Raw genomic sequence first — 12,285 nt, 5'->3', positions numbered from 1 at the left:
CCTTACTAGGTAGGTCATCAGCAGTGCCGAGGACTCCCTGGAGCCCTCCCACACTGGGACAGGTGCTGGTCCTAGCACTGACACTTGTCGTTGCGAGTTTCTTCCAACTGTTTGCAGGTTACCTGGAAATGTCCTGTATTTTCCAATGTGTGTTTTTTGTACTGTAGGGAGTAATGTATCTTTTATCATCAAAATAAACATGTTAAACATCAAATGTTTTACAATGATTGTCATTCTGCTACTTATGCAAACCATAATTTAACCCTTGTGTTATCTTCGGGTCATTGTGACCCTTCAGTCAATGTGACCCCCCCCCCCCCCGCGTGTCACGACAACTTTACCTCCACCACAAAAATAAAGTGAAGCATTTTCTTTTAACCGTCGGGCTGTCTCACAACCCCCACATCGCAAATGTTAAAAGAAAATGCTTTTTATCTGTTTTTGTATTCGGTAAAGTTGTCGCAGCACAACAATGGGTCATTGTGACCCGAAGGCAGCACAAGGGTTAAACTTTGTCAAATAATTATTGGAGACAACTGTATGCATTACAAGCACAAACTAATGGACTTATTTACTCACCTGATGTAATGCTGCTGTTGCAGCTTTCAAAAATGTCTGTTCCACATCAGTGTCCTCCTTAGCACTTCCTTCACAATACAGTGCCCCTATCTTTTCACACCATTGCAATGCTTGCTTGCTTGACACCTGGTGGGAAAGGCCATATGTTAGCTGTTCAACAGGTTAACATATCCACAAGTGTCAACAGATAACTATTCAGGTTTATGACATAACATGGCTAATATGGTGTAATCTCATAACCCCTTAGTCATCCACTTGTCTCAAGTAAAGTAATGTGGAAAATGTGATGGGTGAAGGATACATAAGAACAATGACTGACCTCTCTATTTGCCAAGTCAGTCTTGTTGCCAAGCACAATGAATGGGAAATTGGCAGGGTCAGGGGGCTCGCCCTGAACTAAGAACTCTTTCCTCCACACCTCCAGTGCAGAGAAAGTAGTCCTGGAGGTGACATCAAACACTAGCATGCAGCAGTGAGACCCCCGGTACAAGGGTGTACCTAGAGACTGGAACCTCTCTGTGCCTGCAGTGTCCCAGATCTGATGGAGGGTAAGATGATGAAGTTATATTTTATCAGGTCAATGGGTACTGGATAGCTTTCACTGGTCAACAAATTATGTCACTTAGATTTAGCAGTGATCATCTAATTCCTATCTGATTAACATAAATTGGTTGAGTGATTTGATTTCTGACTGGGATTAACTTTGAATTCAATTTGTATGGAAATTGGAGACAATCAGCTCAACCAATATGGGTTTACCTGTAGAACAACTGTGGAGTCACCGATGCTCAGCTCTTTGGTGAGAAAGTCAGTCCCAATAGTGGCTCGATACATATTAGTGAAGCGGTGGTTCACGTATCTGTTCATGAAGGAGGACTTTCCCACCCTTTGTACACACCGTCGATTGTAAAAGAAAATGTACAGACAGAGGTGGTTACACATAAGTAAAGATGCAGGATAGCCCCCACACAGGATACAGGATACCCCCCCCCACACACACACACACACACACACACACACACACACACACGCACACACACACACAAACACGCGCACATAATGGGAAATCAACGTTATCCCAAACATGAAAATAATTAAGCATGAATTAGAAAGTGAAAGTAATGAATATGAATCGGACAAATAAAATACGGAAGAGACAGTAATTAGGTTTTACTTACCCAGAGTTGCCGATAAGTATTACTTTCAAGGGAGACTTCCACTCCGTCATGATTACTTTCTGATGGCTCACAGGAAGGGCACAAATTCGTGGAGTGCGCAATGTATGCAATCTCATCAAGTTAAAAGAATCACGACAGTCAAAATCTTTTGTGGAAAGCTACGAACGCTAAATCATAACACAACAGCGTATTTAATGGCAATAAAAATCACGGACAGTTTGGATTTCTTGCTGTTGTAGTCTATATTCAATTGAGAACCTTTCAACCTGACCCAAGAGCGTTCTAACCTTCTTCTGGTCCTTTTAATATTATGACATCCTCCCTACCACCAGGGGGTAATCGTGTATCTTGAATGATAGTAACACCCTTTAAAAATCGTTTTTAAATCACCAAATCTAAAAAGAAAGACATATAATTAGATGGATATTTCAATAATAGGTGTTCAAACCAAGACTGTTACTCTTAAAATATTTAATAATTAATTTAGGTTTTGTGTTTGTTGTTGAACCAGAAATCCTCTCAAGAATTGAAAACAGAGAAACATTTCAAGTTAATTTGCTATTTCTTGGGGGGTATGAGTTGGTTATGGTTATCGGTAGGGTAGAGGTAAAGGAAAACAAAATGTAGTATGGGACTGAATTATGTCTTCACAAGAAAAGAAAAACAACATGTGTATGTGTGTGTTGTATTGAAATGTTTGTTTTAGCTATCATTGAAAGTTTGTCAGAGTGGAGGAGTCAATGTAACCAATGTTAATATTGTGTAAATGTTGCATTGTTGAAAACTGAAGTCCAAATATTTGATTCTGATAAAAAAAATTAAGAGTGAGTGTGGGGGATGGGGGGGGGGGGGGGGGGTGTATGTTTGTAGACAGAAAGAGAAAGAACTCCCGGGTGAATTCGGTGTCTGAGAATGGCTCTGTGTGGTAGAGATAAGACCACCACTTACACAGAAGTCCGTTTCTATGGAATTGGAGGTCTGACTCTACCATCCACTGACATGCCACACTTTCATGTCACTAGCTCAAACAGCAAAAAAGCAAAACTGCAGTAGACAGTGTTTATTTAATAGTTCAGTTACTTCTCAATCAAATACAAAAGCACAAAGGGGCAGAGTAGGAGGAGGAGGAGGAGGAGGAGAGAGAGACAAACAGAGACAGAAACACAGAGATAGAAACACAGACAGAAACACATACAGAAACACAGACAGTGAGAGACGTCTTTGGCATGCAAGGCCTATAATTCCTGGCCTCCTTCTACCATCTTGATAACCTCTTATCAGGGCTGAGCAGTTTTATGTCATAGTGCCATCACACACATCTCTTACCACTGCTTTCCTCACGCAAACCCAGTTGTCTGTGTCACTGCTTTCTATATTTACCTCTAAAACTGATTGTCTATGTGTTGGAAGAAAATAAAACTCAGATTTCTTCTTGTCTAAACTAGATATCTCTTGGCAACAGTGTTCAGAAATCAACAAGATGTTGTGAGATGCTGTAATCAGAAATGTTTATGATACAGAAATGAACAGTTTAGCAGTGCAATTTATTTAAAATTAATTAATTTTTTTACAGTTCAATAATGCCGGTGCAAGATGCAATGAAGAGCCTGCCTTACACGAAAATGATTCCCTTCTCCACAACACTCTCCTCATTTCCCTGAAAACTGTAAATGGACAAAGAAGGAGGAAAGTTGGGGGCTGCTTTGACTATCAAATGACTGTGACAGAGTGAGTCCTGTCTGAAGCCTCCCCGTATCCAGACCCTATCTCCATCCATGATTGCAACAGCTCTCTAGATTTGCATTCCTGTCCTCCATTCTAAGCTGGAATGGAAACCACAGAGCAATGCAGTCTTTGCATTTCATATTTGCTTTGTTTAAATTCCTGCCTCCCTGATCCATAGACTTAACCTTAAATTTTTTGTTACAGACAAAAATGACAATGTGAGCTAGTTGAATGGCTTGTAGGTAAGAGCATCAGAAGTTAAACAGTTTAATGGAATTAGAATTTTAGACTAAGAGTTTCGGGTCCTACTCATTAGAAGTTGAGGATGTGCAAATAGGTCCACGATTCAAAACTTTTACATGATTAGTCAGTTCAAAATGAGAGTATAGCTTTTATGCCAGTTTCATGTAAGGACCGATTGCTGCTCGTACCCAGAAAATACTAATCTTTTCGTATGGCCAGGAGACCAGGAGGTGTGTCCTACACTAAAGTTGTTCTCGACCCCTCCCTTGGCCCTTCTCCTAACCCTAACCCCAGACAGTTGTTTGTAGGATACTAGATCTCGGTTAATATCTCCGAATATAAACCTGCACCACATATACACAATCAAACATATACTGTACCACCTTGCTCTTCCACCTGTCTTGGAACCATCTATTGAACCTCAAGCCTCTTTGACATACACTCTTCAACTCAGGTATGTGTTGAATTTGGCTTCTTATGTCACTGCTTCTCTGCCTATTGTTGATCTGGATCAGTGAATGATCACCTACATGTAGCGTACATTTGAATTCTCTGGCCATAAAGTTTGTGAATTGTTTTAGATAATTTATTTGGCTTTGACATGTAGCAGTGAATAGTGTCAGGTGCGAACACACAAACTTAAGAAGTGTTCATCTGAACAGTTGATATAACAATAGCATAGTTTTGGTGACCCTAAAACTCTTAAAATTAGTGAATAGAACAAGTCATATTTATGAGATTGATTAAATGTATTGAATTTTCTTAAGTGAAATATTCACATGGGTGGTATCGTTTGAGACACTGGCCTGATCTAAATAATTTAATACTTTGTAATTTTTCTGTAATAATAAATCAGACTTTGATATTGTTTCTTTTGTTAGATTACAATGCATTTCTATGAACCAAATAAGATTCACGTTAGTGATATGTTCTATCTGTCATGGTGGATACAATAATATTGTGGTCTATCTGATTTACTCACACTTTATCAGACCCTATCAGCCTACTCTCTATCCTTATCACAAGTGAATAAAGATAATGGTGCAAAATTAACGTTGTCTCCTCTAACTATAGACAAGCAGAGGCAACTCTTTTATGATTCCCATATTTTGAATAAGTTATTCAGGATTTTCAAGTAACACAAAAACATCAGTATCGTAATGACACTATGATCCTGAGTAATCTCAGAAAGACCTAAGCAAATTTGTTGTTGTTTCTTCCATAGGTGCTAACACATTTGTAAAACATTGTTTTTTTCCCAGTGACACAATGTTCACTCAACATTTCTCACACTCCTTTTACTAAATTTATTACTAAATTCTGTAAAGAATAAGCCCAATTAAGGTTACAAACTTATAGTAAGCAAACAAGTGGACACTTTGTTTAGTACAGAAATAGGCATATTTAATTTTAGGGTCGACTTTACGCAACAGTGAAATGAGGATCCTAGAAAAGGAAGTTTAAAGATACCTGCAGTTAAGTATCCTTGATATCTTGAAGTTACATGGGTTTGTCAAAAAAGGAAGCCCTACTAATAGAACTACATCTGCCAGTCAAAAACAATATTTCACTGTAACTGGTCTTGTACCCTGGGTCTTCTGTTGAATACAAAAAAGAGAACTGCACTGTGATGTTCTTAAGATTGGCATTCAAATGAACCTCAATGTCAAAATATTTTGCAACTGAAACATGAGACATGACCCTAAAACATGTTAATCATTATCTTAATATGTCTCTGCACTTTTCTTTAAAGCATTTGATGCATCGGATGCATCTGATGCCTAATATTGAGAGGGGTTGATTTCTCCTGTTCTTCTTTGTTCCAGACTTCACATATCTGACCCCGTCAACATGGAGGATTCCGCTGAGCCTTCCCACTGGGTGTCCCCTGCTTTGATCAGCTCGGATCCACTGGCCGGTCTCTCAGAACCAGGTCTGCTACCGACAGGAGAGGAAGGGGAATCCTTCTTCTCTAACCCAGACACTGACTACAGCAGTCTGTCCTACTTCTCACCTCCTAACCTCAGCAGAGCCCCAGCAGCCTATAGACACAACTCAGGTTCATTTGATTTCCTTTCTGTATTAAATATGTTCATACATCCATGTTTCAATTTAGTAGTCTCTATCTATTTTTGTTGTTGTGAAGGTAGTTGTTATTATATAGGAAATGAATTTTTGACCGTTTTTGTCCTATTCTCTTACAGTTCGTCAGGTGTACACCTCACCCTCTCTCCTAAGTAACCTCCAATGGCTGGATGGGTCTGGCAACCACTCTCTAAGCTCTCCTTATAACCCATCACCCCCCACCTGGACAAACAACCCTTTCACCAAGACTCCCTTGCATCCACACAACCCAACCTCTCTTTACACTTCTAGTGCCACATCCTCTTTTACCACCTCCAGAGATGGATACTCTTCTCCGGGGAGGGAGGCCAAGGAGAGTCCCAGGCTTCAGGAGGCCCTGAAGACTGAGCGTTTAAGCCCTATGGGAGGTAGTGGGGGCAGTTTTCTAAATCTGACTTCTGCTGCAGGGGGTGCATACCCCTCGTCTCCCCACTCCCATCCACACATGCTGGGTCCCTATGGCTCATATGTGAACTCTTCACAGGACTACAGCACAGCTGCTCTATACTCCTCCCCAGGAGCATGGATGAGTTCCTCTTCCTACTCCCCAAAACTGCGCAATAAGATGAGACTGTCTCCACCAGGTGAGCATGTGTATGCTAAACCTCCATGATGACCAGTCTGTCTCAACCCACTCTATATCTATAGTAAAATGTTTCTCCAATTTACTGTTTATCAAAAACGTCATCACCCATTACTGTGTGTGCTTGTGACTTGGGGCAGAGGCCAGAGAGTGTGTTAACTGTGGAGCTACTGCAACCCCCCTATGGCGTCGTGATGGGACCGGACACTATCTTTGTAATGCCTGTGGACTTTATCATAAGATGAATGGACAGAACCGACCACTGATCAGGCCCAAGAAAAGACTGGTATGAAATGACAGGATAGGTAGGATAGGACGGTCTCCTATCAATGCGTACATTTGTTGGGCATAGATACTGAATTCAAATATTCCTAAACAAACTAAAAATACAAAATCTACACAATTTATACACAACTAAATCAATAAAAATTAGAGGCTATAAGTTTTATGTATCACAAACCATATACTTATTTTTAAGTATCTCGGTTTTAGATTGTGAGCAAGAGGGCAGGGACACTTTGTGCCAACTGTCACACCAGTACAACGACACTGTGGAGACGCAATGCAAGCGGGGAGCCAGTGTGCAATGCCTGTGGACTCTACTTCAAACTGCACAATGTGAGTCTATCAGTGTCAGTGGGAATATCAATGTCTGACTGGACGGAAACCCCCAAAACTCTTAATGCTAAAGATAATAACACTTTCATAAGTATGACATGAGCTGTAAGGCTAAAAGTTTACCTTCTGCACAGGTCAACAGACCCCTAACCATGAAGAAAGATGGCATCCAGACACGGAATCGCAAAGTTTCCAACAAGAACAAGAAAGGCAAGAAAAATGGAATAATGGAGCATTACTCTGACTTCCCCCAGCCTTCTCCCCTGGATGAGCATGGTGGGCCTTTCTCACTAGGCCCAGGGTCTCTGCTTGCTTATAGTCACACCCCTCACCTGATCCCCCCACATTCTTCCCTGCATCCTTCTGCCACCTTTCCCTACTCCCACCACCCCAACACTAGCATAGTGCCAACGTTGGTTTAATACTAACAGGGACCCAGCCCATGATAAACTACGCCCTCACTCAGAGGCAGAAACTTCCACACAAATCCCTTAAGTAGTAACTTCTTTCAAATAATTATTTATTTATATTTGTATAGTTCAAAATGTATTTGTGTGATGTTGACAATGTCCAAGTGTGGAAATTTCACTAGATCAAAAGAGACACACTTTTATTGAATATTTACATTTACATTTATTCATTTAGCAGACGCTTTTATCCAAAGCGACTTCCAAGAGAGAGCTTTACAAAGTGCATAGGTCACTGATCATAACAACGAGATAGCCACAAAACATTGCGAGTAGCCAAAACATGAAGCACACATTGTGAACAACCAAAGTAAGTGCCAAAGGGAAGAACCATAAGAGCATGTAATTAAACAAGTTACAATTAAACAACATGAACTGCTATAAGTGCAAGTGTACCTGTAATAAAAAACAATATATCACAGCGAGTACAAACAATTTTAAATCATAATGTTTCTGTAGAATAACACATACGAAAGGCTCCAATTACTGGCTCCACTATAGTGGCATTGTGTTCTCACCAACCAAGGTATAATATGTCTTTGTCAAGGCTCGACAGACAGGTAGGGAATCTGACAGTGAAAGTGTATTGGGTACAGAAGCCATGCAAATCTCCCATTTTGGAAAGTGGCAAAGCATTCAACTCAAATGCTGTACTTTCTAAAATTAGATTTATGTGTCACTTCGGCTAGGTCAACAACAGTCAACTGCATTCAGCCCTCCCACTCCTCCCCTCCCATTACACACACACACACACACACACACACACACACACATGCAAATGAAGGGCATTATTTCCAATGGACGACTGTATGGTGTATTTTGTGTAAAACTAAATTCTCAGGTACATTGTGTGATTTGAAAGATCATTAAAAATTTGCTTAGAAAGATGACTTGGGATGATTTACTGTAATTCTACAATACTGAAACGTAGTTCAGTCACTTTTTCACTGTAAAATCTGTGCAGAGATGATCAAATAAAGTTTTTCATATATCTTTGTGAAAAACAATACTGTCCATCTAAAAACAATAGTGAAATCTCCAAAGGCTACGATGACAGCTAAATGTCCAGCAAGTTGTCCACCAAGTTGGGCTGAAGTGTTTTTTCCTCTAGTCAATGGTTTGGGAGTGGGACTATGGAGTTGAACAGTACAGTGGCTGTTGGACAACTGATAACTTATCATTGCAGTCACAGACTGCAAACCACCCGTCTACTGCCAAAAAGACACACACATACACATCCTTTCAGTCATGCTCTTGGTGGAGCTGCACACAGGTACTAATTCACCAAATGCACACTGTAGATATTCATATCTTGTAAAAGAAAATTAGCCAAACAATATTGTGTCTATATGATATAGTTATCATGTTCCTCATGTACACCAGTGCAAAAAACATTGTAGCATATCTACTTGTTAACCACTTCAAGTACAATCCATAAAATGGAACCGATACGTTTTGTAAAATGTTCTACCTATTTACCAAGGCAGTAATCATAGTACATATTGGGGGGGACACAACCCCCCCAATATTCAAATCTGGTCAAAATCCCCCCCCCCCAATATATTGATATAAAAATATAAATGTGCTACGCTACGACAGGCAACCACGCATGCTGTCCGAAATCATAATAAAAAAATGTTGTCCCCCCCAATGTTGACTCCATGGCTACGGCCTTGCTATTTACAATCACAGTATGTACATACAGTGTATTTCTTTTCAACTACTATCGCCTGTACAGTTTATTTCTAACATGTTGTGCTATTTCACGTTGTGTGTGCCAATCCAGTAAAATCTTCATAGAGTATAACTACATGCTTATAACACTTATTTTAGTGGTAAGGTGTTGCAGTGCCTTGCACTGTTGCCTCACATCAAGAAGGTACTGGGTTCAATTCCCAAATGGGGAACTATCTGTTTGCTGCTTGGATGAGCAGCAAACTCCTGGGTCTTTCAATGTGGAGTTTGCATGGGGTGAGCACTTGGACTCCCACCACAGCCCTGGGAGGAAGGACAGAAGGTTACTCTGGTGTTCACTCTAGCATACACGTGTGCTACTGTTGTAGGATTTCAATAAAAGGTTTTCTTGTTGCATAGTTGTGTTAGCTAATCCTTGCATTATATATTACAGGTCTATAGGGAGCATCTGGACATAATATATAATCATGAGACAACTACCGAGAAACATATAACAGATACTGCCCAAATTTGTCCAATATTAGGATTTCGGTGTTGTCATTTAATAAAAAACACAACCTACTGATGAGAAACATGGCAAATACTGATTTCTCTCTATATAATGGGAATTTCATCAACTATCTTCATGCGATATCAGTGATTTTTATTACTAGAAGAACCATACCTCTTCAAAGTTCTCCCTTGCAAGCTGATAAGGCAGAACACAACTCAGTTGACTCTGTTTCTAAGCTTTTCTATAGGGAAAAAGTATGACTTTATAAAAAATAGATACAACAAAAAGCTGGTGAGCTTTTTGACTTTTAACATGTCTTATCTACTTATACAACCTGACATATTCTGGGGAAACGGTAACAAAGGACAAGGATGAACAGGCAACCACAAACTCAGTCAAGTCTGCTCACACGGCCCCCTATTGTTCCTATCATGTCAGTGTGTATTTCATTCAAATTCATACTGTGTTATTCTTTTTGCTTTATATCTGGATATGCTGGGTTACAATTAGAGTTTTTCCCCATTGCTTTGGCTCATTTCACGAAACAGAAATGACATTCTCAAAACAACACGTGCAAACCTCCAAACCACTGGGCACTTGTTCACAAACGATTTGAATTTTTCATTCCTTTAATCAAATTGCACATCCTCGTAAATGACAAGTGCAATTGCCTACAGTTTGCACAAATTTCAAATGATTTAGCACATCTTTGAAATGGTTAAGTACAATTGCCTTCAGTTAGGCCAATTACCAATTGCATATATCTTGATGGTCTAAACTGACTGTTGCTTCTCAGTCAAGTGGTTATTCGCTGCGAAACATATTGGCATAATTTCCTTGTGTACATCATCACCTGCACAATAGTTCACTCCACTGTCAAAATCTTTCAGGCACATAATACCATGAAAACATCATGGTATATACTGTAATATGGATCTCTTGGATCAACTGGTTACAGTCATTGTCAGGTGCAACTAGAAGTTTACTAAACAAGGGGACACATCCGATCACCAATCACAGTTTAGTTAGCTGACAGGAGCTATCCAGGAGTATAAATGCTTCCATCAAATGTATAGAGCTTGTCCCAGGCCAGCTCGGGGGCAACATCACCATGTGTGCTGCCATTTCAGAGAATGGTGTATTCACCCACATTCCCAGTCTTGGCCCATACAATACCCAGAAGCACCTGGTGTTCTTGGACCACCTGCACTCCGATCTTATCCATCTACATGAGAGGGGTTTGGTAGGGCCTCACTTGCTTACATTTGTCATTGTGTGGGACAATGTAAGCTTCCACTGTGGCCCATTCATCAGGGTTCACTGCCCATCCAAGAATGCTTATGGTGCTCTTATCACCTTACTCCCCATTCCTCAATCCTATCGAGGAGTTTTTTTCTGCATGTACATTTACATTTAGTCATTTAGCAGACGCTCTTATCCAGAGCGACTTACAGTAAGTACAGGGACATTCCCCCCGAGGCACTTCATGCCTCGGGGGGGAACTTCAGGGTGAAGTGCCTTGCCCAAGGACACAACGTCAGTTGGCATGACCGGGAATCGAACTAGCAACCTTCGGATTACTAGCCCGATTCCCTCACCGCTCAGCCACCTGACTCCCATCCCATGTAGGTGGAGGGTCTATGAGCATTGGGCTCAAAACCAGAGGTCCCTGCTCCAGGCAATGGATGCTGCTTGTGATGATGTCACAGCAGATCAGTGTAGGGGATGGTTGCGGCATGCACAATGATTCTTCCCCTGTTGCATCGCAAGGGAGAACATCAGATGTGATGTCGATGAAATCTGTGGCCAGACAGACAGGGGCGTGAGGATGAGCAGGAGAGTGAGGACGACAACAAGTGAAACTCCAGCTTTGCTTTACTTTCTTACTGTACGTGTTGGTAGTGTAGGTTGTACATAACATAACATAATGTTAGTTTTGATGTGCTTATTGTATGACATTATATTGTGCTGTACACATTTCATGTTACAGTAACCACAATGTATGGCAATTACAGTAACAATTTCCAAAGCAGTGTGAGTGCAGTATGTAATGTGAAACCTTGTAGGCTACTCTTGAATTACTGTAATCTTTTTTCTGTTTGATACACATTTACATTTTATAGTTATTCATTTAGCAGACACTTTTATCCAAAGCGACTTCCAAGAGAGAACTTTACAAATGTGCATAAGGTCAATGATCATAAACAATGAGGTAGCCCCAAAAACATTGTGGGTAGCCAAAACATGAAGCATACATTGTGAAAAGCAAATAAGTGCCAATGGGAAGAAACAGTTCTTGAAGGTGGAGGTGGGGAGGTGATTCCACCATTGGGCTGCCAGACAGGAGAAGAGCTTGGGTTGGGAGTGGGCGATCTTGAGAGGTGGGACCATCACACGGTTGTCAGAAGAAGACCGTAGGTGGCGGGTGGGGGTGTAAGGCTGGAGGAGAGACTTGATGTGGTCGGGTGCAGTCCCATTCACCACTCGGAAGGTCAGTACCAGGGTCTTGAATCTGATACGGGCCGTGATGGGAAGCCAGTGGAGGGAGATGAGGAGCGGGGTAACATGGGAACGTCTGGG

General features: G+C 40.9%; 2 protein-coding genes across 5 annotated transcripts; one reads left to right on the top strand and one right to left on the bottom strand.

Annotated features, from left to right (window-relative positions):
- Positions 1 to 26: 26 nt before the first annotated feature.
- si:dkey-13a21.4 (uncharacterized protein LOC494576 homolog) lies at positions 27 to 2,045 on the bottom strand. Its single transcript, XM_067250030.1, has 5 exons — positions 1,758 to 2,045; positions 1,339 to 1,465; positions 899 to 1,117; positions 580 to 705; positions 27 to 161 (listed from the first exon to the last, which is right to left on the bottom strand). Exons 1-5 carry the CDS (start codon positions 1,871 to 1,873, stop codon positions 72 to 74), a joined length of 678 nt encoding a protein of 225 aa, XP_067106131.1. The 5' UTR covers positions 1,874 to 2,045; the 3' UTR covers positions 27 to 71.
- A 2,003-nt stretch (positions 2,046 to 4,048) lies between these two features.
- gata1a (GATA binding protein 1a) lies at positions 4,049 to 7,834 on the top strand. Of its 4 annotated transcripts, XM_067249443.1 has the most exons (7): positions 4,079 to 4,179; positions 5,140 to 5,200; positions 5,552 to 5,784; positions 5,930 to 6,433; positions 6,573 to 6,718; positions 6,925 to 7,050; positions 7,185 to 7,834. In XM_067249443.1, exons 3-7 carry the CDS (start codon positions 5,577 to 5,579, stop codon positions 7,470 to 7,472), a joined length of 1,272 nt encoding a protein of 423 aa, XP_067105544.1. In that variant the 5' UTR covers positions 4,079 to 4,179; positions 5,140 to 5,200; positions 5,552 to 5,576; the 3' UTR covers positions 7,473 to 7,834. The 4 variants fall into 4 exon arrangements, with proteins under 4 accessions (XP_067105482.1, XP_067105612.1, XP_067105544.1 ...); XM_067249381.1 differs by lacking the exon at positions 5,140 to 5,200 and having other exon boundaries at positions 4,049 to 4,179; XM_067249511.1 differs by having other exon boundaries at positions 4,072 to 4,179; positions 5,140 to 5,784; positions 7,193 to 7,431.
- Positions 7,835 to 12,285: the final 4,451 nt, after the last annotated feature.

Source organism: Osmerus mordax, chromosome 1 (assembly GCF_038355195.1).
Source record: "Osmerus mordax isolate fOsmMor3 chromosome 1, fOsmMor3.pri, whole genome shotgun sequence".
Taxonomy (NCBI): Eukaryota; Metazoa; Chordata; class Actinopteri; order Osmeriformes; family Osmeridae; genus Osmerus; species Osmerus mordax.
This window is presented reverse-complemented; position numbering and strand designations above follow the sequence as displayed.

Coding starts and splice junctions, on each gene's coding strand:
- si:dkey-13a21.4 (XM_067250030.1), bottom strand. CDS start 1,873: ATGAGATTGCATACATTGCGCACTCCACGAATTTGTGCCCTTCCTGTG. Junction 1,466..1,757: donor ATACTTATCGGCAACTCTGG/GTAAGTAAAACC, acceptor GTGTGTACAAAG/GGTGGGAAAGTCCTCCTTCA. Junction 1,118..1,338: donor ACTCCACAGTTGTTCTACAG/GTAAACCCATAT, acceptor ACCCTCCATCAG/ATCTGGGACACTGCAGGCAC.
- gata1a (XM_067249381.1), top strand. CDS start 5,577: ATGGAGGATTCCGCTGAGCCTTCCCACTGGGTGTCCCCTGCTTTGATC. Junction 6,434..6,572: donor GATGAGACTGTCTCCACCAG/GTGAGCATGTGT, acceptor GACTTGGGGCAG/AGGCCAGAGAGTGTGTTAAC. Junction 6,719..6,924: donor TCAGGCCCAAGAAAAGACTG/GTATGAAATGAC, acceptor TCTCGGTTTTAG/ATTGTGAGCAAGAGGGCAGG.